We start from the raw sequence: 26,640 nt of genomic DNA, 5'->3' as shown, positions 1-26,640 counted from the left end.
TACTGGATTTTGCAAAATGTTTGCTTATTGAAAGAAAAGACAAACGTTGGCCTACAGCATAAGCTCAGGTTGGAGCAGATGAGCAGATGTTTCGTGTATGTATTCACAGGGTTATCCAACATGAATCAATTAACTTTTTTTATTCGGGAGACGATGGATGAGGAGACGACTCACACACCCTCTTCTCCTAATCGTTTAACTGTCTGTGCTGAATCTTGGCGCGAGACTCGTCTAAACTCATGAAGCTGAACAGATCAGAGGAAAAAGGCAGATTTTGACAGTAAATTCTTTAACGTCGGGATCATTTCTCTCTAAGCATCTTTGATCCTTCTCCCATATCTTCTTCCTTTAAGCCCTCCACGTCACGGCCCCTCGAAGCTCTAAATCACAGCTAAAGAGTTTCCTTTTGAACCTTGACACAGATAACTGCAGGCATTTAATAGATCAAGTTTCAGGACTTTAAAATGATGAAAACCACCTCAGATGCATAGCTAAGATAACTCCAGCAGCTATTATTTCACCGGTCGGGCCACATTTATTTTTCCTTAATTTGGCCTGCCAAGCCGACTGCTGTCAGGAGCAGTTTACAGAAATCAAACTGACAGACGTTTACTTTCAGCTCTGATGATGAGGTTTCATCGCCGGCTTCCTTCTGCCAGCGCTTCTCGTTGTTTTACTAAATACACGACTGAAAAACGTCTCCTATGACATTTTTAGTCTAATCAGCACCTGATCAGTGTTTGCATTATGACCCTTCACACAAATTATTTTACACTGTGTATCCAGTTAATTGGAAAGGGAAATAAAATTTTTATTATCAGTATTAATGTTCTTTATCTCCCACCATCTACACCAATCTATCCTGACTCCCTGCAAAACTTAACTACATCAAAATGAAGGATTACGTATAAAAATGTCAGATTTATTCAAATTGAATGCAATACTTTTGATGAACCCCTTAAATTAAAGCAGGAAGTCTGCGCTTCAGTCCGGCTGTGTGCAGTCGCATCTATGATTTAATACTGACTGCACAGTGTACAGAGCACAGACGCAAAATTACAAAAACTATCACTGTTAAAATCTTACAGAAAAATAGGTGAACATGATTTTATGTCTACAAAAAATCAAAAATTATTCTGTTAGTTTTCGGGAAGCAAACTTTGCGTCCATGTGAATCCATCCGTGTGAGACACTGAACACTTTTAAAACTTAAAGAAGCACTTTGAGGTTTCCAGCAGGAGGATTCCTCCCAAACAGGAAGTGGAAAAGCACCAATCACAGTTCACTTCATTCACCAAATCATCATATTTACCACATTTAACTTAGCTTCATTTTTTTAACTAGTTTGTTCAAGTTTATGTGTACACAGTTGAACAGATGACTGCCAACATCTTCCTGCTATTATGCTGCTTTTATTAAAAGCTCCTGACGGTGAGGACGACCTCCACCGTGATCCAGGGACTGCCGACACCCCCGGCTCTCTGTAAATGGCACTCAGGCTCATGGATCAATGATCATGACAGTTTTGAATATTAATAATCATGAAACTGGGCTCACAGTTGGTTGTTAGTCAGTGGTACTAGCATTGCTATTATGCAAATGTACTGCTTTATACGTCTGAAGAAGCCTGCAGGCAGCGGAGACTGAAGAAGTCACGTCGGTGTGAGTGCTGAGACATTTCTGCACGCAGGTGAAGCTGCGGGCGCCTCGTGTTCACGCTGTTAACGCTTTACACTGGAAGTCGTGAAAAACAGTCATATTCATTCAAACACTGGTCCTGGCCTCGGGACAGAGAGGCTGAGAGAGAGGAAATACACGTTGCACTTTAAATCATCACGTGTGAAACTCATTTATCTTTTGTGACTTTTAGACTTTCAGGCATTTTATACAAAAAGTCACATTATGCTGTGTTTCTACTGGAACCTGCACTGCTGTGAAATCTCCAGATGTTTTAGAAAGGAGGAAACACAACCTGGATAAAACTGTATGTTTACATTGATTTATTATAAGTACTGTGTGTTTGTAACTGCTTTAGGAGAACAGGACCTGTTTTTATTCATCTCTGTGGATTTCTGACTAACACCAGTAACACTTACCTGCTTGGTGACCAGTTTGTGAGGTTTTAACAATTAAATGAGACAACAAACGGCAAGAAATCACATCCTGCAGGACGTTTCACATTCTGAGTCTTTACCCAGTCTCAAGAGTCTGATTTAAATTATACTGTTTTATTTAGTTACAAGAGTCCAAGTAAACTGTAGTAAAAATCCTTTGTTAATCCAACATTTCATATGGCTCTTGTTTTTCTCTTGTTTGCATGTTTTTTCTTAGTACAGTTAATTAATCAGAAAGTTCTTAGATTTATACTAAAACTCACTTTTGTGATTCCTGAAAACTTGCTAATGTTTGTTGCTTAACGTCTATTTAAGATGTTAAGCAATCAACTTAATTCAGCTTAAACAGTGTCTCCTTATCTATAAAGGGTTTAGTTGGGAACAGCCACCAAAGAAAAACAAGCTGTCTGGAGGACAGTCGTGGAAAAAGGCGTCTCTCTCGTTTCAAAAAGCATCCTTCTCACACAAACGTCCCATTTTTCTTTAAACTCTTTTTGAAAGATCACATTTCTCACCGATTCGAAACACGTGTGTCGGGCATCGAGCCGCTCACACCTGTAATCGATAACTCCTCTCAGGACTGAGCTCATCTGCATCGGCACGCACAAACAAACGTGAACTTTGGCTTCGCTGCTTCACCACAACAAGCGGCGGGCTGGACTCACAGCCTCGCCCCCAAACTAAAACCACAAACGGCTTCATAACAAGATCGTAAGTCATCTAGAAGACGATACACACCCTGAGCTGTTGTTTTACTCCCTTTTTTTCCTCTGCTCGCTTTTTCTCCAAATTCAAAACAATGATAAAGACATTGGAAATGATGCGAGGGTGTGACACTTACAGTAAGAGGAAATGTGGGACTGCAGCTTTGTCTGAGCTCATATTTGCTCTGAAGTCAGTCGAGTCCTTTGTGTTCGGAGAGAGAATGAAATATGAATGTAACCCAGAGCTGTCTCCGTGTCAGAGGACGAAACAATGAGGACAAATTGAGTGATATGTAACAAAGCCGAGCCAACATTACCACAGAGGTAGAAATCATTAGCATAGCGAGTCAGAAGAAAAATGATCACCTATCAGTCGTTAGTGTCTTCTGCAAAATCTGACCCAACACATCACACAGTGGTGACACAGCCGCAGCTTACAAATCACATTAAACGATGCCTCGTGATCTCTTTGGTCACATTTATCATCTGGATGAGGACTTGCAGCTGCCATGACTCAGTTTTTCTGCCTTTATCACTGTTTGCGTGGGTGTGGCCACACGTCATTCTCCCCTGGACAGAAACCCGCATCAAAAAGTTAAAAAACCTGGGAGAACATCAGAGACACAGAAGAAACATCAAGACCGCCTGACAGAAGGTCGTCTCCGTGAATAAACAGCATCTTACTGTAAATGTCATCCAGCTTCTGAATCCACGAAGAGATAAAAGCAGAGGACAGGAAGTTGTTCTGGAGTTTCCTTTAACAACATGTTGTCTGAAGATTTTGTGGCGCCCCAAATCAAGAGCACATTCCTCATAAACTCCGGTGCTTCCTGTCGCAGAGAGGCGCTGCCACTCTTTTCATCCTTCCTGCTAACATCTCTGTTATTTGATGGTAAAAAGCACAGAATAAAGGGCAGCTTTACTCATGCACGTGCAGCAAAAAGAGAGAACAGAGCAAAAGTAACACTGGTTTGGATTTGATGACCTGAAAGATCATCACGCCGTGCACAGGCGAGCTTCACAGCTTGGTGGTTTAACTTATCTGACTCGTGTGGTCAGTGTACTCCCCTGCTCTGAGGAATTATTCTGCTTCCACGCAGGATTAAAACCAGAGCAGGCGTCTTATGAGTGGAAAGTCTCACCGTGGAGGCCGAGCTGGCCTGTGACTTTAAAGAAGTAATGAGGACACTTTTTTAAGGACTCCTCGGGGGCTTTCTCTCTCTCCGAGGGCTGAACCGGAATATTCCTGCTGTTTTTTCTCTCCCGTGTCCTGCCGTTTATGGGAAGAAGCGACAGGGAAGCCGATGACCTTCTTACATTCCCTTCAAATTAAATGTGCTCTGTATCTGACATCACTGCAGGAATGCGGCCTGATTTCTAACTCTGACCCATTAGCTCTTGATCACTGGGTTAGAATTACATCCTCACATTTGTTAGGCAATGTTTTGTTTTCCAATTACTAAACTCTGCTGAGAACATTGTATATATTACCTTCATCTGCATGTGATCAGCACTGAGGTTTGGCCACATGGTGAACTGGAAGCAGATAAGGGACGGTCCTGTCTCAGTGCTCAGCTGAAGAATTTATACCAGACTTAAATAATATTGTACTATTATATATTGTACATATATTTATTAGTTTCAGGTTGGCCATTCTTGTATTTTACTCGTTTGTGTTGTTGTGTTTGCACATCTCTGTTGCTTGTGGGGCTCGCACACAAGAATTTCACTCGCATGTGCTGTGCCAGTGTGCCTGCACATGTGATGTGACAATAAAAAGTGATTTGATTTGATTAAAGCTTTGTTTATGATGTTATCTCCAAACATCGGAGCGTGCCAAGTCCAAAAACGGCACAAACTCATGAGAAGGACGAGAGCAACAAGCGTGCTGATGAAATCTGGTGACTTCAGTAGGGATGGGTACCGGTGTCCGGTGCCATGATGGCACCGGTTCTGACATAAACGGTAGTAACCAGACCGAAAAGCAGCGCACATTTCGGTGCTTTATTTCGGTGCTTTTTTTTTTCCTGAGCTGTGATACACTTCTAGCCAATAATTTTACGTTTCCGAGGATAGTAGGCGGGTCCAGGTACGTACGTTCTTTTAGAGCAGAGCTACAGATTAAAAATGTCCAAGGCGAAGTGGTCATAAGTCTGGCTGTACTTCACAGCAAAAGATGCAAACTCAGCAGCAACAAGTGCTTTAAGCTGATACTGTGATACTGTCAAAGGAGGTAACACCTCAAATCCGATGAAACACCTGGCGACGCATAGCGTTTTTTTTTAAAAGCCCAGAAATGCGCCGTATGATAGCTTGCTGCGAGACCTCACACCGGGCACATCTACTGTGCGTGGGTTGCCTGTTATCTGACCCGGAGTTAGCAATATCCCCCAAAAACCCGAAGAATAGAGTCCTGGCCCCTAGCCCTGCCAGTGTAGCAGAAATGATGAGGATGATGATGCAGCAGCAGCCGTTCTTCTCTGCGTGAGGAGCTTCATGTTGTTCGTGTGTAATTTACGTTGAGTAGGCTAACCACGTTATTACATTAATGCATGTAAGGTGAACTAGCAAACATCATCATAGCTACATGCGGCTGTCCTCTTGTTTGATGGCAGATGCTCCCTTCACCCTGGCCAAAAAGGCTAAAATGACCAAAGGAAAAGTGGAAAACAGCTAAACATGAGAGGTTTTGGACAAAGTTTGTGTTCTCCATTCTTTAAGCACCGTTTGAGCACCGGCACCGTTTCAAAAGTACCGATTTGGCACCGGTATCGGATAAAACCTAAACGATACCCATCCCTAGACTTCAGCCATAACAGGTAAAACTAACTGAACTCACAGGCAACAACGAGCCTGAGAAACACACCAGAGAGGGAATCTGTCATGGTCCTGGGCCATGTTGGCCCAGTGTTCTTAGTTTTCTTGTATGTTTGTATTTTGTTCCTTATTTAGACCATGTTTTCTGAGTTGCCCTGTTGTGTTGTTCCCTGTGTGTTTTCCCTTCATGGCTTTTACCCCCTGTGTGCCCCTCTGTGTATCTGTGAGCCCTCGTCTCTCCTTATGTTTTATTCCATGTTTCCCCTGCCCATTATGTCCAAGTTCTCCCCGTGCTCTCTCTCTCCCCCCTGTGTGCCCTCTATGTATTTATGAGCCCTCGTCTCCCTTTGTGGTTGTTTCATGTTTCCCCAGCCCGTTATGTCTGTGTTTTCCCCGTGCTCTCTCTCCTCCTGTCTGAACCTCTGTGCACTTCCTGTTTACTTTGTGACTCTCACGCCCGTACATGTCATGTTCAGTTCACCCCGCCCTGTCTCGTTATGATTATCAGTGTCACCTGTGTTCCCCGTGTGTTCCCACTTTCCTCGTTTACCCTCTGTGTATTTCTGTCTGCGTCTCCCTCTGTTCGGCGTGACGTCGTCCCTCTTGCTGTGTGGATCTCCCTGTGTGTCTCTCTGTGAGTTTTCCAAGTTCCCAGTTTAGATTAGTTTGTATGTTTTTTCCCTGCCTGCAAATAAAGCTGAGTTTTGAGTTCACCTCCCTGAGTCTGTGAGTCCTGCACTTTGGGTCCAACTCCTGCCTGCCGCACAGCGATTCATGACAGAATCATCATTTTACATGTTAACCTGCATCACACCTGGTGAATTAAACCTTTTTACAATGATGTGTACATCTGTAGAAGTTCATATTATAAGGCTTGACGCAACCGTACAAAAGTAGCTCTTCTGCCTCATCCATCGCTTCTCTTATTCTGAAAGAATATCATGTGAAACCTTCACAGACAGCTTCCTGCTTCTCTCGTTCTCTTACAGCAGGCTCATTCCTTAAAGAGGAGCTGAATGCTTAACCTGATTTAGAAACGTTTACAAAGCTAGATGGTCATAAAAATATGGCTAAAGCTTCAAATAATGAGATCAACGAGTAATTCCTGCGAGTTGCAGCAGCTCTAAATGCTCAGCTTCAGTTTCTCCCACGCTTGACTCTGCAGGACTCAGAAAGAGGATATCCCTAAAACGGCCCCCCACAGGGTCATCTCAGGCACACAGCCCTGCAGTTCAGCTTGTGAGGGGCCGTCAATCAATATTACTGTTAAAGATGATATAAAGGGGGAGGGGCTAAAACTGCTCATTCCAGACACCAAGGCCCAGTATCAGACAAAGAAGAATTATTTTAAATTTCATGCAAAGCTGCCTCGGAGAGTCCAGAAAGCAAAAAAGTGCAAACAGGCACAGGTTTCAGGTCTAATCTTACATGGATGCGTCTTCAGCGCGAAGCTGAGCTAAATAAAACCTGGGTTTGTGTCTCAGCACGTAGACAAGAAATGTTCTCACCAACTTCCATGTCGGAATATTTCTTTAATGTTTCATAGTTCTGCTGAGTTAATGTAATAGCTGATCAGCAGGGAATCAATTATAGAAATTATAGAAACAGTCAGTGATCCAAGGAAAAGTCAGGCCAGAGCCTAAAAGCAGCGCAGGGACTGCGTCTGCATGTTTCTGCTGGTGTTTTCTTTTTTTAAAGTTCTCCAAACTGCCAATCTGCTGCAGCTGCACACACAAACACAAGATTTGGACTCTGGTAGTTTATTAATGATAAAATCCAATTATCTCCAGCTCAGAGAGATCGGTCCATCGTGGAGTTTGTTTTTGGCTAAATGGATTATGTGCCAATATTCTGGACAGAAAGAGAGAAACTCCTACACAACGAATACAGAGGTTTGCTGTGTTTCCTCTGGGAGAATATTGCTGTGCTTGTGTAACATAACCACACACACACACTCACTCATGTGTTACGTACTTTTAAGGAGGCTGTAGTGTTAGAGTGTGTTTGGTAAACACTGCTGGTGAAACAGAGTGAGCTGTCAGAGCAAGTCGAGTATAACAGAGTGTGTGTGTGTGTGTGTGTGTGTGTGTGTGTGTGTGTGTGTGTGTGTGTGTGTGTGTGTGTGTGTGTGCGTACGTGCGTGTGTGTGCGTGCGTGTGTGTGTGTGTCTGTGTGTGTGTGTCTGTTTAATCACTCTGAGTGTTTGCTGAAACAAACAGCTGCCCATTCCTCCCTCCCTCTTCAGTCACTTATAGAAAGGCAAAAAAACCCCACAAACGTCTGTGCGTGCGTGCGTGCGTGCGTGTACGTGTGTGAGATTAAAGCCATGCCATCAGTACATGTAGCTCATAAAGCTACAAACTGTGACGCTGTTATCTTTAACCACAGCCTCTTATCTGGTAACGAGTTAAAGATCGAAGGCAACTGTCAGCTCCCCACCGTGCAACGTTAACCAGCGTCTATGAGGTGTGTGTGTGTGTGTGTGTGTAAAATCCCCCTCCTCCGCCTTCCATCATGCAATGCCAGCAGTGAAAACAAGGAAATGACGGCTTTATAAAACCGCACAGGAAGATCCTGAACTTGTATTAAAAGCTGCACAGAGAACCAGAACAACCCGAACGATGAGATTAAATCTGCAACAAAAAGCCAAATATGAGCCTCTGGTAACACTTCAGGCGTCCTGTGAGGACTAGTTCATCTGTCCGTCGTGTCCTCTGAACAGGAACATTACAAACTCAACCTGTGTTTTTGCTGTGCATGTTAAAACGTGTGCCACATATCTGCTTAAACTAGTAACAATTACCACAGTTTCATCACCCTTATGTTTATTTTTCCCACTCACACATTAATCCACACATCTAACCAAACTCAAACCTCATCTGAACTTAACACCAACCCAAACTTTACAGCGTCTCAGTCACCCGACCAGCTCAAAACATCATTTCTTAGTTAGGAGCTACACAGGTGTTTACCTTCATCCTGTGGATATATACAGAAGCGCCCGGCTACAGAGGTTCACAGAATAAATGAGCAGTTGCTTCGTTGCCTGGTCATGAAGATTTTCTTTTTCAGGTCCCTTTCACTCACTTTGCCAAATTTAAGAGGGGATCCTCCAGCTGTGGTGACACTTTTCATCTACATTTCAAGTTTTTGAGTTTATTAAATATGACTCTGAGTGTTCAGTCTGAGCTAAGCTAACTGTGACCGAACGGAAACCAAGACTTCCCCTAAAATTCAGGTCACTGTATATTATGGAGACTTTGTCTTTGTCCACAAACAGAGGCGTGTCTCTATAAGGCGATTGTATAAACACATCAAGACCCCGACAACCACACACACACACACACACACACACACACACACACACACACACACACCTTCAGCCAGCACAGTTTTAATTAACCGCCGTCACCCCTCTCTGCCCTCCTCTCTCTGTTCCTTCGCTGCTCTGCTTCGTCTCAGGTGGTTGACAGCTTCATTAACCTCAGGAAACCGACCTACCAACGTGTCATCTCTCCCTCTCCTCCTCCCCTCCTTCCTTCCTTGCCTCCTTTCAAGGTCCTCTTTTCTCTACCTCCCTTCTTTCGCTGACACCTTACCCTCCAAAAATGTCTCATCATTTATCATGACTTTTTACCTCTTTGTGTTTCTTCTCTCTTCATTTTTTGCTGCTCTTTTCCTTCCTTTTCTCCTAAATCTACCGGCTATAATCACAGCAGGGTCTAAGGTCAAAGTTTACAGTATGGCCAACGCCTCCAGTCCCCCCCCCCCCCACACACACAGGCCGCATTCTTGACCTGATATTTCAGTAACAGTTCAGGTTTTTTGTGGATGTTTTGCCATCGTGGCCAAAGTGAATCAGCGCTGACAGACTCCCCGCAGCAACAAATATTTCTATCGACAAATCTGATCACACACCTCGGATTAAAGTGCATGTGGGCTGCAGATGTGTAGGATGTTTGTACATACTCAAATATGCCAGTTGGTGTTTTTATATGTGTCAGAGGGGCCAGCTATCACAATAATGTGTGCAGAGATAACACCCGTTGGCTCTGGACTGTCGCAGCTATCAGTAGGTGCTTTTACGTGTGCGTGTGCGTGTGTGTGTGTGTGTGTGTGTGTGTGTGTGTGCGTGTGTGTGTGTGTGTGTGTGTGTGTGTGTGTGTGTGTTGTGTTGCATCTGAAAAATTCCCATCCCACAGTCCCACATGAGGTCAGCGTGTTTAAGTTGGATTTTTTCCACACGAGTGTCAAAACTCCCGTCAAAATGCGAAACAGCAGGAAGATGTTAAATCTGCTCTAAACCAACACATGCGTCCATCCCTGAAACAATAAACCCAAACACACTTATACATATACATATTTATATACATATGACTTTGGAAATGTAACTCCAGAGGACTGGAGTTTCTCTCACTTTGCTGTCTGAATGTGAGCGTTTGGCGTTGGTTTTTCCTTCGCCTTGAGCACCGAATGGGTGAAGAGTTCTGACACAGAACACAAAATTTCACAAAGTGTTTGAAAGCTGTTTATTTATTCTCTGCACAACCCTACACTGCTCCGACAGCTAACATGTAGTTTCACATTTACATCAAGGCTCTGACCGTTTGAGCCTTCAGGTCTCACAGCTCCGTGTTTGACAGACTCGGTTTGCTGCCTCGAGATGTAACATGTCAGTTTCACTGGTAACAACCTCATTTTTTAAATGCACGAGCTTTGAGTCTCCTTACAGTCTAACACACTTTCACTTGCTGTGTGAAGAAGAACTGATCAGTTACTCCTGCTGTTCTCTGTTAGATTAACAGAAGCTGGTGGTTGAATTTGTTTACTGTTGGATTCCAAGTAGCTGCAGCGAACAGCTGGTTACCAAGAGTCTGATGGTTAAACATCCTCAGCCTCTGATCACCTGGTGGAAGGCAACCTGTCTGCAAACAGTCCCAGCCCGACTCAGACTGACTGAGTCCTGAGACTCCAAAGTGAAGATAGGAACTGATGACGAGCGGTCACAATCTGGCACCGTCCTGAAGGCGAGCATTTCAGAAGGAATGAGATCACTGCACACACTGACAGTTATTCTGATTGTAACAACTGCTGTGACTGTTGCATTGTGTTTTTATCTCAGTGAGTGGAAATAAGTTTGCAGCTTTTAGCTGAAGAGTGAAGCCGGTGCAGAATTACTTTAAACCTGCATTGCTACTGATAACCAGCAGGGGGCGACTCCTCTGGCTGCGTTCTGTTTGGTGATGGCTTCATGAGCTCAATAGTTTCAAGTCATATTGAATTAAACATTTAGTTCTTTTCGTAAATGAACTCAAAACAGAGAGGATGTTGAATTTTGTCCTGAATGATTCGTTTTTTGTTTTGCACATTTAACAACTTGCTGAAACGTTCTCAGACTGCACCAACCCCACCTAAAGACTGTTTCCATGACTACAGCTAAAAAGCGGCCACAACTGTGCATTTCTCTCCAACTCCAATGTCGTCATCACAAGAAGATGCCGTGGTGGAGTTAGACTTGAGTTTATGTTCTGGGTTTTAAGTTTGTTTGTGATTTGCTGTTTAGCTCCAGGCTGTGCTCACACTCGGCACAGCTGTCTCGCTCTGCACCCGGGCACCTTCATCCACCTCTGGCATGTATTCACACTCCACAACACCAACCGTTTGTCTGAACTTCTGAAACCTCCTCTCTTTCACAGGCTCTGTCTCTCCGTCTCCCTCCAACAGCCTTTTGAAAAGCACTCTTCGAGAACAGAGAGGTTCATGATTTCATAGGTTTTGTTAAGATCACCTCTACAAGTGAGCAAGTGTTACACTTAATGCCATTACGAGTGGATCGCAGAGCAACTGTCGCGTGATCACATAATGTCATCACATAGTTTTGGTTGCCAAGTCCTGCACAAGTTCCCTCATCACCAGTGAAAGGTAAAACGTTAACGTCGATGCATTTAAAAACACTCCAAAGCTGTGTTTTAAAATTCAGACAGCTTAACATAGACTAATCTTAATGTATGTCTCACAGTCATGAGCGAAATGTCCGCAGTATAAACACCCTGTGAGCCGGGCGTCAGACATATTTACACCACAGTGTTCTTCACAGCTGAGCAGGTCCAAACTTTCATAACTCAACAAGTCCGGCATTAAACCCAGATCACTGTTACGCTCCGTCTTGAGTATAAAGCTGGTAACTGTGGGAAAAATAAACTCCTCATTATTCTGAGATTTGGTTTATCATTTTTAACTAATGCAAGGTTATTTCATTTTACACAAATGACAGCAAAGAATCTCTCTTTTAGATGGAAACCATAAAAATATATAAAGTCTCTACAGACAGGAATCCTCACATGTTGTGTAAACGCACGCCTGTGTGTAATCGTGTGATCACGTCCACGTTTACGATCGCCGCGTGATGTGTCGACAGGCTGAGAAGAGTCCGAGTCCGTCCTGTACACGTGAGAGCAAACCCTGCCTGCATGTGTCGATGCATGCGTGTGCATGAGCGTTCATGTGTGTGAGACCAGAGGTGCAGCTGACGAATGTTTGGCTGCGTGTGTTTTCCAGAGGCCCAAAGACGATCCCAGATTAGAGCACAGACGGGAAACAACAGGATCCAGGTTAGAGGTAGAAGCTTTCACACACGCCGTGGCCCCGCAACGTTTGTCGGTTTACTTTTAAGCCAATCAGGCATGCACACATCCTGCAGACACACACACTCACGGGGGTAAAGTGCATGCGTCACAGCTGACCCAGCGTCTGACCTGAGCAGGAATCCACAGAGAGCAGCCCTCATCCTGCAGCGAAGACCAGTGTGTGTGTGTGTGTGTGTTGGACTGTATAAGTGATGGAATAAACTACTTGTCTGTGAACACATCAGAGGAACACTTCAGCCCACTCTGGTACGCACACTGGAGCAGAGATCGAACCACCAACCTCGTGATTCATAGATGCACCCAACCTCACCACCATGTAGCTGCTCATGTAGTGGACAACAAATTTCCCACGCGTGGGACTAATAAAGGTTATCTTATCTTATTTGGAAACACTGAGTATGGCAGCAACGATCCTCTATATTTCACTTGTGATAATTGGGTTGTGCCCAACACGACAACATCAAAGTGTTTATTTACCCAACTGTTTGTTCAAAGTTCAAATGATTTAACATAACTTTTCACATTTTGGTGGTTAAAGTGTCATACTCACTGAGCATCAAACATCATTCGAGAGCAACTTGTATACACATGAAATCTGTGGAGATTTCTGTAACAGCAGAGTCGATAATAATAAAGAAATGTTTTTTATCTTAGTTTGGTACAAAGTCATGAAATATTTAACCCGTTTATTTGTCCAAATTTGACTTATGATTAAGTTTTTGTATCCTGGGAAACACTTAAATTAAAGTGAGGTAGATAACAGCCAAGGTTGATTTAAAGATGGCTGGCAAGTGGAAGACACCCACTGAAGCTAGAGACGTGGATTATAGACTCACCGGGGAAATGTTCATTGAGGTCACTGATCAAATTCTTTTGAAAGCTCCTGTCAGGAAGAACACAGGTTTAAGGCTCTGCTTCACTTTTCACACTTAAGGACAGACACATGCTGGCTGCCAAGGTTGACCTCAAGTACTTGAGTTTGTCTGTGTTACTCCAGGATCAAAGTGTGTGGGAAAATGAAATGAAGAAAGGAAAGCTGAAGAGTTCACACAATAAATACTGACTGACGTGAACAAAAACAGTGAATAAAAAGAGCAACTATAAAGTTTAGAGCTCAGTGTGTGTGTGTGTGTGTGTGTGTGTGTGTGTGTGTGTGTGTGTGTGTGTGTGTGTGTGTGTGTGTCCTGTCTGAGTATCTACCTTATAAAATATTAACAGCGTGTCTGCTGTTCATCCTGCAGCTACAAACACAGCACGAGGACCTCGGCGTGCTTCATTAAATGGAGTTCACTGCCTCCTTTTACTGCTGTGAAACCACTGAGCTGCTACTGTTTCCAACGCCACACACAGACACATGTAATCCCATTACACAGCAGCAGCGTGATACTGCGAGACGTCCTCCGAGATCGGACTGTTTGGGTAAAAACGTTGAAATGGACGTCAGCTGACGGGACAGAAGCTTCTTAGACGGCAACAGAAGCATCACAGAAAGCCACGTCTGTACTCGCAGGTGATGCCACATGTGTGGGGAAAGTGTGTGTGTGTGTGTGTGTGTGTGTGTGTGTGTGTGTGTGTGTGTGTGTGTAACATGTCTGGAATGTTCCATTTGACGCGTTAGCTGCATAATGCAGAAAGCAGCTCAGTTGGTTTATTTGAATCAGCTGTGTTGGATCAAGGACATCTAAAACCTCCAGGACACCGGCCCCCGAGGCCTGGAGCTCCCCCACCCCTGCTGTACATGATGAGGCCTGGAGCTCCCCCACCCCTGCTGTACATGATGAGGCCTGGAGCTCCCCCACCCCTGCTGTACATGATACGTGTCACATAGTCATAGGTGAGCTAAACGTCTTTCCATCACCTGAGTCACAGGACCAATAACAGATAGATTTGATGCACCAGTGGTTTTGCTGAAGTTTCTTGGATGTTCTATTAACCACATAGCAAGCTGTATTGTCTGAGAGATATAAGTGCAAATGGTATAAAGCAGCGGTCCCCAACCCCCGGGGCTCGGACCGGTACCGGTCCGTGAGTCGTTTGGTACCGGGCCGCGAGAGTTGAGGCTCAGGTGTGAAATGTATGGTTTTCAGGGTTTTTATCGGTTTTCAGCGTTATTTTGTTATCGTTTTTATCGTTTACTCGGTTTTCCTGGGTCTTTTCACGTGTGTTATGAATAAATCTTCTTTTTTTGCTACCGGTACTAGTTTTATTTTGTTGTATTTATCCGCGACACGTTAAAGGCCGGTCCGTGAAAATATTGTCGGGCATAAACCGGTCCATGGCGCAAAAAAGGTTGGAGACCGCTGATATAAAGAGCTCCAGTAAGCTGAGGTGAAGCCACACCTCCCCGCTGAAAGCTGACAGCCACCTGTGTCTCCACCCACCTGTCAGTCAGAGACCACACCCTAACAATTCTAAGTTATACTTAAAACAGACTATAAACATGTTCATTTCTGCTCTACAGTCTTCAACCCCGAGACGTTCGGTACCAGATTTGAGGCTGGGGTGTGAAATTGATGGTTTTCAGGGTTGTTATCGCTATTTTTTTTTATCGTTTTTATCGTTAACTCTGTTTCCTTGAGTCTTTTCCTGTGTATTATGAATACATCTTCTTTTGGTACCAGTACTGGTTTTATTTTCTTATATTTATCCACAACCCCTTAAAGGCAGGTCCATGAAAATCTTGTCGGACATAAACCAGTCCGTGGTGCAAAAAAGGCTGGGGACCGCTGGTCTATGGGGACTGGCTCACTGGTGGAGCCTCAAGTGGACACTAGAGGAACTGCAGCTTCAACACTTTAGTGCTAGCTTCATGTTTTAGGCCCAGAGGTCACTGTTTGTATAGAAATCATAAATTGATGACATAAATAATTTTGATTAATTAACTATTATTAATTATTAATAAACATGCCTTAACAGGAAATTAGTTCTTTATTTATCATTTATTACCAGAAAATTTCAGCCAAAATAACTTCAGTTCAATAGGTTAAATTGTATTCATATAGCACCAAATCACAACAACAGTGCTGTACAGTAAGACCCGACAATAATACAGAATAAGTGTCTCCATGTAAGAGCTGCAGTTTCCACTGAGGTATTATGTGCTTCTGTTTTTATCTTTAATCCATCAAAATAACTTTCAGGTCTTTCCTTTTCCCTCCCTTTGTCTCGCTGACATTCACTGAGTGTATTCAAATGTCTCTGACTTCGATAGTCCCGTCAGGTCCTCGGTGATTATTCCGAAACCCTCCCCTCTCACTTCAGCACAATCACTCGATTGTTACAAACAGCACAGTCACTGCTTCACTAATTCCAGTCTTCCATGTCTTCACTCATTCATTCAGCAGACAAACACTCGCTAACTGCAGCACAATGAGACCAGCCGCCCTGAACTAATTACCGCTGGATAGGAAGCAGTTGTTGGCTTTACTGGTGTTGCTGGTTGCCAAGGAGGAAGCAAGCATTCAGGGGGAGAAAAGTGTGTTAGTGTGATTGGAGCTGGATAGATGACTTCACTGGTGATTTAAGTGTTGTGCTCCTGCAGTGGAGCGCATTTTTATTTTCAATTTACGTGTCAAATTATCTCTTTAAGATGAATCTTTGTCACATAAACCGCTGTTTTTCCTGCACTCAGAACATCAGAACAAAAATGTGCACAGTCAAAAAGGCTTTGTAATATTTTGTATCCGGTCGTTAAGTCTGACGTCACTAGCCGTGTCTGGGCCTGAACTCCAGGTCCATATATATATATAAACGATCACTATGGCATTACTGAGAGTTGAAAAACTGTCTAAAGTCTTTCATCTTTAATAAAACAATCAGCGTTCTGCTCTACCAGGTGTAACAATTGAGTTTAACATCCAGGCATCCATGAAAACGGAATTTATGACATTTAATGGAGTTAGAAGTTAGCAGGGAGTTAGCTCGCTAGCTTCTATCTAAATACAATATAGCATGTCCTGACTGCCGGGTTTTGGAAACAAATTAAAACGTACAGCTCTGTTATCACTTCCAACATAAATGAAGACAGAAAACTAAACAGCAGTGACGTTTGTAGGGTTACTGAAGTTGGGCTAGCTGGTATATAATGATGTGCTACGTGACCGCTAGCGACACAGCTATGTTAGCATAATATAAACAAGCTAACTCTTTTTTCCACTCGATAAAAGTTAACGTGAGTGTTCTCGGTGGTCAGGAACAAATGTAATCGCATGGCAGGATACTGTAAAAGGACCAAACTTCAGCCAGGAGAACAACTGAGATAAGATAAGATAAGATAAGATAAGATAAGATAAGATAAGATAAGATAAGATAAGATAAAATTTTATTAATCCCTCGGGTGGGTTCCTCTGGGAAATTCAGTAATCCATCCACAATACGAGGTTAGTCACTCATATACTGCTGCATGGGCTGGGCTGTAGTTACATCCTAAGGTTTAAAAACTGAGCTTAAATAAATGATTAGCGGTAATAAAAGCCGAGGGAGGTCAACAGTGATCACTGACTGTTTTAGGAGCTTTTTGAGATTAAATAGAAGAAAATACAAAACATTAAACATGTTAACAACACAAAAGCCATATTAAACGCAGACTACTTTAGGCCCGGAAGTAGGATTCGTCACGTCATCACTTAACGACCGGATAGCAGACTGGATTTGAAATAGCACAGTGAGGAAAGTGGACATGGACTTTTTTTTAGGAAGTGAAGCTGCAGTCCAGGCCTGGCAAAGCATGCCGAGACACCACGAGTCATCTGATGACGGCCCCAGACTTAAAAACAACCGCACTTTGTTTTAGGATCTGTACTTTGTTTACATTTTTTGGGTCTTTCTTGGTTGTGAAAACTGACCGTAATCTCAAAGGAATCACAAACTCGTGCTAACAAAAGCTCACGTTGGTCAGACAGCCAAACAACTCAAAACAAACCACAAACTGCACATTCATCACCTTTTGGAGCTCCGTTCACCGTCACAGCGACGCTCAGCGTTAAAATGGAAAATGTATCCCTGCAGCCCACCTGCTACAGCACACACCGAGCTGTAACCTCACTACCTGAGGGGCCCACGGAGAAACAATCGGAATAACATAAAATACAATAAAAGAACATGAAATAAAACAAAGTATCTGTAAACAATCTGAATAGAAAACAACACAGAAAATATCAGACGTGACGCTAAAGTGAGTCAGAGAGCATCATCAGTGCAGGGATGGCATAGCAAAATGTTCTGTGGTGAGGGGCAGCCAATCAGGAAAAGGTGGGAGGAGCTAAAGCTGCTCATTTCAGGTAATGAAACAAAGTGTATGATACAGAAGGATTATTCTGAGCTGTCAATCACGCCCAACAGGTTGTTGGTTCATCTGACATCCAAAAACTGGAAGCTTCCATTTTGGTGTCACATATGATGAAAACAAAGAAAAAGATTATCACAGATCCGCAAAATATTCAAAACCAATGGAGTATTTGTTTGGTGTTTCATAATTCTGCCGAGGAAAAGTAAAAGCTCGCTATCTGGGAAACGAAATCTTTAAACCAGCCTATAATCCAACAATAATCCAGGGCCCGGTTTAAAGACAGGCTAACGGGAGAGGAGATAAAACGACCTGTGTCCGATGGAGGATTATCACAGTTTAATGTCTACAACAGTGAAGCTGAGGATTAACCTCCAGCTTTAAGAAAAAAAGTCAAAATCTGCATCTTCTAAACGCTGCAGTACGAAGTCTGAATGTGGGTGATGACAGCGACCTGCAGGTGCTGACTCCAATCAGGAGTGTTTTACGGCCACCGTTAGCTCATAACAGAGTCTCCCACTTTAATTCTGCTCACTGCACTCATAAAATATTTTACTGAAGACAAAAAGCATTTGTTATCGACATTAATCAGGGCGTCGCAGATCAGTGTCCTTTAAAACTCTGGGAAAGTAAAGGAAAATGTGACTTTGCTGTACGTGGGGGACATTTTTACAGCGACACAAGTCCCCGGATCACTTTGTGTATTATAGACATTACTTCACTGACAGAGTTATAAAGTTCTCTCCAGACTGCAATAAGCCCCCAGAGATTATGACTTTACTGCTGAAAAGCGTTAGCCGGATACAGACAGACCGTTCTACCATCACACATCACAAAAGCCAGGAAATAATCCAACATCCACTTTCACCAGCACCTTAATCAAGTCTCGACTGTACAAGTGGGGACGTTAACTGATAGGCAGCGACCCAACAACGATACGAAACAGTCACAGTTTTCTCATGTGAAAATAGTAAAAGACAAAAAGGAAGATGACAGATGGAAAAGTTCCTCCTCTGAGGTTAAACTCAATTATGAAGATATTGTTTCTTAGCTCTGCTACTGGCCACCAAAGAAAGCCTGAAACAATCTATTCGATGGCCAACTGTGATCCTAAAAAGCCTTCTGACTCTCAGTCTTCATGTGTTTATTGAAAAGCTCTGTGGAAAGCTACAACCAGTGACAGTCGTGATTAATGGTGCTGCTTAAATCGTCCGCAAAACTGGCAAATTAGGCCTAAAGTGTTTGTATGAGTTAGAGACCAAAGGAGTCACATAAACTGTGGACATGAAAATGTAAATGTCTGTCATTGGTGTGTTTGTGGTGCAGATGTGAGGTCCTAATATCCAAACATCACAGCTAGCACTTGATTTTCTTTGGTTTCACTCATTCTGTTTATTAAACAGCTGGAAAGTCGGGTTTTACCCACGAAACACCCACAGCTTTCAGACTGGTCTAATCCTCACTGACTGGTCTGTCGCTCTATTTCTTTTTACTGGTACCCAAAGGATGGATTACCAACTGGGCAAAGTGGGAAACTGCTGAGGGGCCCGAGACCCTAAGAGCCAATCTTTTTACCTATTTGTGACACTTTTAAAATAATTACGTCTACTTGTTCAGTGAAAAGTCCTCAAACACTCAAACACTGGAGGTTTCAAAAGTGCAGCACTTGTTCTCAGCACTTGTTCTCAGCACGTTTCGACGTGATTCTTACCTGAGTGGGAGAGCTGCAGCCGCGGTCCTGTTTGGCTCCAGGTTTTGGCTTCGGGGGCGGCGCTCGATGCTGCAGGCTGCCACAGCAGAGGGACGAGAAACACCATCATGAAAATCGCGTGCACAGACGCCGCTTCTCGGGTCCTGACTGCACCTGCTGCCTGCAGGGCTGCAGCAAAAATCAGCATCATCGTGAAGAAGGACCGTCTGACCGGTTACATCACACTCAGGACGGCAGCTGATAGGAGGACAAATGAGAAACAGGACAGAGATGACACGTCATGTTAGATATGCTTTTGAAGCTCAAGAAGCTTAAAATGCTCATAATCCAAGAGCACCTCAGACGAATCCAGTCTGGCTCCACCTTCACAGAAACATTTACATGTAACCTGCTGTGTTCGGCTTTGTCGTGAGATCACGCTGCACGCACAGCATCGGTGTTTAACCTACAGGCTGGTGGTATCAGGAGCAGAACGAGGACCACCGTCACCGTGCAGGACTGTGGAGTTTGTCTGCAAACTGGAGAGGCTGCTAATCATTATGAAGTACTCGGTAATTAAAACGTATGCAGAGGAGAGCACGTTATGTGCCGCACTAGAAGCCAGTCTATTTAAACACCAGATGAAAGCAGCTTCACTGTTGAGTTATTCCAGTCGAGCTCAGTTTAATTATTCGATTCACGGTAGTTTGGAGCTTCTGCAGGATGACTGAGGAGGACGGGGGGGGGGGCGATGCGCAGCTCAGACTTTGCACCAGCTGGTGTGTGACCTCTTTAGAGGACTTCTGAGCTACTTGCAGCTAATGATGTGGGCTAAACAAACACCAGAGTTTTCTCTGTGATGATGTCATCTGACTATTCAGGGCTCTGCAGCACACGATGTGGTCGCTGCATTAATGTCCTTTAATAAGCGTACCCACAGAGTTGGCAGTGTTTTGCACAGAGAGCACCAACACTCAGCAGCCTGGTGGGCAGTAATGCATGCAGTTATCCTGCAGCAGGACTTATCTGTGCATTAATGAGTCTTTCTTTGAGCAGTTTGCATGTTCTTCCTGTGCTTGCTCAGGTTTTCTCTGGGTGGCTTGAAAGACGATGGAAGATAGCGCTGTGGGAACGTGGTTTGTAAAGCGCTCTGAGTGGTCAGAATGAACAGGAAAACACTGTTTAAACAGTTCATTCCCATTTAAAATCAAAATACATCACATTACTCACAGCGGGCTGTACTAAATCAGTCATGCCTCATTTTATAGCAAATCATCCAAAACCTCTGAATATTTCACCTGATGATGCAAACTCGCTCTAAAGCCACTGAAGTGTCACAAAGCGGTTCATGAAAAGAAGAGTTGTGTCAGTTTATGAGAAGAAGCTGTGCAATCAGATCTCATTAAATTAAGTCAACAGTGAAGGATAAAGATAAACGATTACTGGAATATGTTTACATTCATATCGGAGGAGCCCAGAATCCATCCAGAGGGGCTTACTGGCATCTTAATCTAAGAAAACACTGGATGTTCCCTTGGCAAACGGCACTAGCTGCATATCTCATTTAGAAAACATTCCTAAACGTGAACAGCGCTCATACACTCCAAAAACAGAGACAGACAGAGAGAGAGCCAAAGGCAGACCATAAATAACGTGTCAGGTTCTTCTTGGCCTGCTGAGTGAAGACGGATGCTGAAAGACAACGTAAACACTTCCAGCGTGTTTGCAGACAGACTCAAAAGCTCGGCCGACGTCGTGACTGTTACGAGTCGGAGCGTGAGGTCGTCGTTCGCGTCACGTGTGTCGAACAAGAAGCAAAGAAACAGTTTGTTTACCTACTTCAGTTTGGTTATTTGGGACTCAGTCACCTGAAATAAAGACATCAAAGCGGCTCCATCTGATATTCACAGATAATTAAATTCAAATTAAATACATTTTTGCAGAAACAGCCAAACTGTCCAGATCGAAAATCGAATCGCGTTTCCAAAACAAACAACCCAGTCTTCTTTTTTTATTTCCCATATTCCCAAACTTCCTCTGCACTTTGGATTCATCTTTAGCAAATCACAAACACCTGGATAGCTCTCCAGCACGCAGGAAGTACAGCGAGGCGGCGGCTCGGTTAATGTGGGAACGTAGCTCACGAGGGAACCGGGTCCATTTATCACTTTGTGCCGTTCATAAATTATGGTGACGGCCGGTTTCAAGACTTTAGTTTGAGGGATGAACAGAGACGTACCTGCTGAGAGAGGGAAGGCAGGTACCTGCAGCTTGTTAGTAACTCTGCTCAATCTGATTGTCCTCCGCAAAATATAAGATGCAGCGATGGACAGACGACGGGACAGAGGAGTGAAATCAATCCATAATATATAAATTGTGTCTTCCGTAGTTTTACATATGTTGGTTTCGTTATTTTGAGTCTTTCTAGTCACTGTGAGCCTGTTTGTGGTCGTTCTCTCCGCCTGTAGTCTGAGTGTGTCTGGAGATGTTTTCAGGCATCCTGTGGTCCTTTAAAGGCCCTTCATTGTTGTTTTGCATTCCTCTGTGGTTTTTTCCTTTGTTTCTTTGTGGTCATCTTCGTTTTCTCTCTCTGTGGCCTTTTTTCACGTCTCATTTCAGTTACATTTCCTTTTTTGTACAGTTCCTTTGTGTCTGCTTGGACCTGCAACAATAAAACTCGATGTTAACAGCTGTCCAGTCCAATAGAATCTCCCGATTTCATCGAGCTTATTGAAGCATGTCTAGTAACAAATTAACGAGAACAACAGCAGTCCTAACTTAATTTCATTCCTTCCACTTTATCCAGAGCCTAACCTAAACTATTCCAGCCCGTAAAGCACAGGACCCGCCCATGTTATCAAACCATAATTTGTCATAATCTATCAGAGCGGATGGCTGGATAACATCAGCTGGTTTTAAAGAGCTCAACAGATTGGACAGACGCCTGCTGACAGAAGAAAGACAGCTGAAGGTTTTTCCCTCGGCCGTGTTTTAATTCGGCCTCAGCACGACTTGGCAGCAGCGCTCTGAGCACGTGAGAACTAAAACGTTCAAGAGCTCACTGGTATCATCAGAGGAGGAGCTTTTCCATACTGGATGCACTCTGGGATGCACTAACAAGCTTTTCTAACCTGAGGAATTTCTGCTTGGCTTCTCAGTTCTGCCACACTGAAAAATAACAGGCTTCCCTTACAGATGCAATCGAGGGAAACTGATGCCTTAATTAGACGATGTTTTGAAGGTTTAATGCAACTACACGCATCAAAGCAGCTGAGAATGACTCTCGACTTAATGACAGCCTTTAATATCCTGCAACTCTAATCCACCTAATGGTAGACTTGCAAATAAAACCTTTTCAAATGAAAAGCATTCCTGTGTAATTCCTGGTGATGACGGATTATTGGCTGTAATGGCTCCTTTTATTGTTTGAAACTTTGACAGTAATGACAGTCAAACACCGGAGAACAAACACAGCTCATTTAAAAGTTTCTTTAGATGAAGGAAATCTCCTCTCAGAGCCGAATCCTCACACAGTGAGGCAGAAAACGGTGCAAACATCCTACTGATGAGAGCTCACTTAAAAATGTGCCTGTGTGGGAAATTTCAAGTAAACAACAGTAAAGCTGTCACCCCAGGGTTAAAAATCCAGGGAACAGACAGAGAGAGCGGTTTTCTGCATCGGTTATTATACATGTAAAATATAAGCACACACAGATGCGATGGAGTGAAACTCGGGGAAGCGGCCTCTTCAGATCTGTCAACGTGGAGACAGACGAGGACAAAGCGTCTCTTCCTCTCTGCTCGTCTGACATGCAAACATGTGACTGAGCGCCTCGAGAAACTGTACTGCAGCGGAGACAAAGAAACGTGAAGCATCAAGTGCAGAGATCTCACGTGAAGACGCTCGTCCGTCCGTGTGTTTGTACCCAAGGAGACCTGGGTGTTGTCGAGACTCTAAATAAATCCCTGAAGGAAACTCAGCATTTGTTTCTACTGTCTGTCTGTCGGTGTGATTCAGTCCCGCAGACTGAACACACGCACAAACAAACACACTACGCAGTCTCTTTCACAGCCAAACAATGTGGCAAAGCCAGCGAGATAAGAGGGCCAAGTTTTGAAGGCGGCTCTAAAAATAAAACAGATGTTTATGGCATTTTTCTGAGGGGTGGGGGTCAGATTCAGTTCAACTGCAGGTCAAAGACAACTGTTAGTTTGAGTTAAACCTTTAGCACTGTGGCTGTACTAGCATCACCTGACCACCCAGAGCATTTAGAGTAGTATGCAACTAATAAATCAGTACAGTTGTATGAATGGAAAAACCCACTAAAAGAAACAGGGATCAAGTCAAAGACTATATATAAAATATGGACATAGCCAGCATGGCTGGGCTACACTTATTTTAACTTTATCAGCTATTATAAATTAGCTTGGTTAGCAAAGTGAATTCATAACCTATGAACACAGAAGTTTGTTTCTCTGCTTTAAAATTGGACATTAACACAGGAGTCTATGAGTCACTATTGGAACCTTAAGTAAACATTAGAGGACCTGCAGCGTTTGGCACACCAGCGTGGGCTCTTTTCCATCCCCGGAGGTTGTTCTCTTGGACCGATTACACAAAAACACACGGTCTAAGAACTGTGTCCCAGTATCACGCGTCGGAGCCATAAAGCAGCCATAGAGTAGAAGTGGGCGATATTGTTGTGGAGAACCGTTCCCATGGTTATCAGCTGGATCCATCTTTATTTTCTGTTCCTGCTGCATGGTGGGGGTTGCTGCCAAACAATGAGTAAACACAACAAGCTGTGTCACATCCCGGTTTGCAGCCTCATCAGGAATCACTGCAGGTTTTAATGCACAAGCACCCTGCGATGCTTTCTTGTGTTGAGCTGATGGAGGTCAGGACGATGCAGAGAAGAAAAGCTGAGTGATATCAAAGAGTCAGACTGTGTATCAGTAACCTTGTAACCCACATCCTCAAACCCGGAGCTCCTGAAATAGGCTGTTTTTGCTCACAGATATCCACTCTTTGTGCACAGCTTCCTATGTTAGTTGAAGGAGAGGTTTGTTTGAATGATGAGAGGATAAAAATGTCTAAAACGGGCTTCCCGTTGGTTCCCAACACATCGCGCTTCAAAGGAAAAGAAACATTTTTGTGTTCTTGTTGATTCGGTTCATTCGTCTGCAGGCCTTCCTGCAGCCCAGGCAGAGAAATCCTGCAGGCACCACTGCGATGATTTCACTGCCACCTCACAGAAAACCCTTCCAAGACTCTGGATTTTCAAAGAAGTTAAGTATTTGGTTCTTTTTTCAAGTGAATTAGGCAACGCCGCAGGAGGAGACGGGAGGCTCGGCCGCTCCTGGTGCGATGGCACCGTCCACACTTTGGACCTGCTTATAAAATCAGAGCCTCTGAATGCTTCACATGCTTTCTGTGACCTTCATCTCCCCGCAGAGTAGAAGCAAGCGTGTCTCGCTCCTGGTCGGGGGATTAAGTCGTTTTATTATGTTTACAGGAGGTGAGGTGAAAACGTGGCTGGCCACTTGAGGGAAGCTGAAAAATCTCATTTTAACTGCTGGGATGATTTATCAGCAGAGAGGTGGAGGACTCCCGCTGTTCTTCTTCTACTCTTTCTGGTTTCGTTTAATTCATACCTTCACGTTTGAGTTTTTCTGCATCATCCTCCTCTTCACTGCTCTACTTTTCCCTCCTTTAACCCTCTTTATTGAAACTCCCTCTCTCTGCTGTTAGCACCTGATCGCTTTTCTCTTACTCCCTCCGTCCTCCTCCGAGTCTTCTCCCTTACTTTAATATTTCTTGTTGTAAGTCAACCAGCGAAGGTGACAGCTTTACAACATCTCTCTGCCAACCCTCTAATCCTCATCATGATTTAATAACTCCTCTTCTTCCATCTGAACCTCCCCGCTAATCCCTCCACTCATACTTCAACACTGAGAAGTGCAATATCTTTGTTTCTTAAATCCACGTCTGTCTCCCTTTCATGTAACGCTGACTTATTTCCAACAAATCCCTAATCTAATAATCTTTATCCTTCACCCATGTTTTATGCAGCTCCACAACCTGACCACACTCTTCTTCTTCTTCTGCAGTAGAAGAAGAAGAAGAAGAAGTCTTTGGTTCAAAAACAGGCTCAGGAAAGCAAAATGTACTTAAAGAATGAAAAGTGTTTCCTGTGTACTAAACTTCCCACTATACAAAGATAAAGCAAAATATGACAGAAGGAGCCTTTGTCACCTCGTTCTAATCACCTCATTTGCAACTTTAAACTCCCAAAATAAAAAATATAAGATCATATTTAAACAAGAAGGGTGGAGCGCTCAATTAGCCCTTAGTCACATAAGCCTAGAGAGAAGATGGCAACGCCCGTGATGTCACTGGTTACCAACCAGTGACTGGTGGTATCCAGACGATCTCTGATTGGTGTCTGTGTCCGTGTGACTCGCTTGGATAAACTGATGCAAATAAGCTCAGTTAGTGAGCTGCACCCATCGAATGAATAGTTGCATCTCAGAGAAATTGATGCCTGCTAATTAGTGTTACTGTGAATAACAGGAGTGCAGCTTGTTGACATTTCAACCTTTGCTTCATTTCTCGCCCCTGAAGTCGGACACCTAAACACATTTATCGCCGTCTTCACTTCTGGGTTTTGGTCAAAATAATTTGCTGATTAAATCAAAAATGAAAACGTTGTCACAGATACACTACAGAGCTTCAGCTGCGTTTTATGAGCTCGTGTGTTTCGGTGGGTGTTGGGGAGTTCACATCAGTCCTCAGTGAGCAGGTGCACAGCCCCGGGGCCCCCGATCCAGCAGGCACCCACTGGTACCTGACAGTACAGCTGAAACACACGCCCAATGTCTATTTATCTCTCTTAGCGAGCAGAACATAACAACATTCTTGGTTTACTGACGGCGGGTTTGAGGTCACACAGACGGGCAGGGTGCTGACAGTACGAATGAGCAGCTTATGCAAGAGTCGAATACACGAGCACGTGTGGAATGTGTGAAAACCCTTTAAACGACAACACCTTCAAGATCGAGTTCATCACAAGCATGACAGAAACCCTCCATCCATCCGTCCATCCATCCGTCCATCCGTCCGTCCATCTGTCCGTCCATCCGTCCTCTTAATTCTATTCCTATAGAATCTATAGATCTGTGTGTCTAATTGTAATTAGCAATAAAAATAAGAGGCACAGTAAAGAAGCCCTGTTATTACAGCTGTGATAGGCCGGCTTCTACAAATGGGAAGTTGTTTACATTATTTCTATATTTGAAGAGATGAGAAAAATACAAAAGTCTCTTTAAACACAAAAGTATATTTGCAACAATATTAAATATCTCCATGTGCTTTCATTGCATA

General features: G+C 43.6%; 1 protein-coding gene across 3 annotated transcripts in view; it reads right to left on the bottom strand.

Annotated features, from left to right (window-relative positions):
* The window catches only part of LOC309706825 (semaphorin-3D), a 104,004-nt gene that overhangs the window by 39,754 nt on the left and 37,610 nt on the right, over positions 1-26,640 (bottom strand). For all 3 annotated transcript variants that reach the window (XM_082533729.1, XM_082533728.1, XM_082533727.1), the window contains exon 2: positions 19,278-19,514. In XM_082533729.1, coding sequence (XP_082389855.1) covers positions 19,278-19,467 — 190 coding nt within the window. In that variant the 5' untranslated portion in view covers positions 19,468-19,514. The remainder of the gene's footprint in view (positions 1-19,277; positions 19,515-26,640) is intronic.

The sequence above is a fragment of the Aulonocara stuartgranti genome (genome assembly GCF_965226115.1).
Source record: "Aulonocara stuartgranti genome assembly, chromosome: 5".
Lineage (NCBI taxonomy): Eukaryota > Metazoa > Chordata > Actinopteri > Cichliformes > Cichlidae > Aulonocara > Aulonocara stuartgranti.
This window is presented reverse-complemented; position numbering and strand designations above follow the sequence as displayed.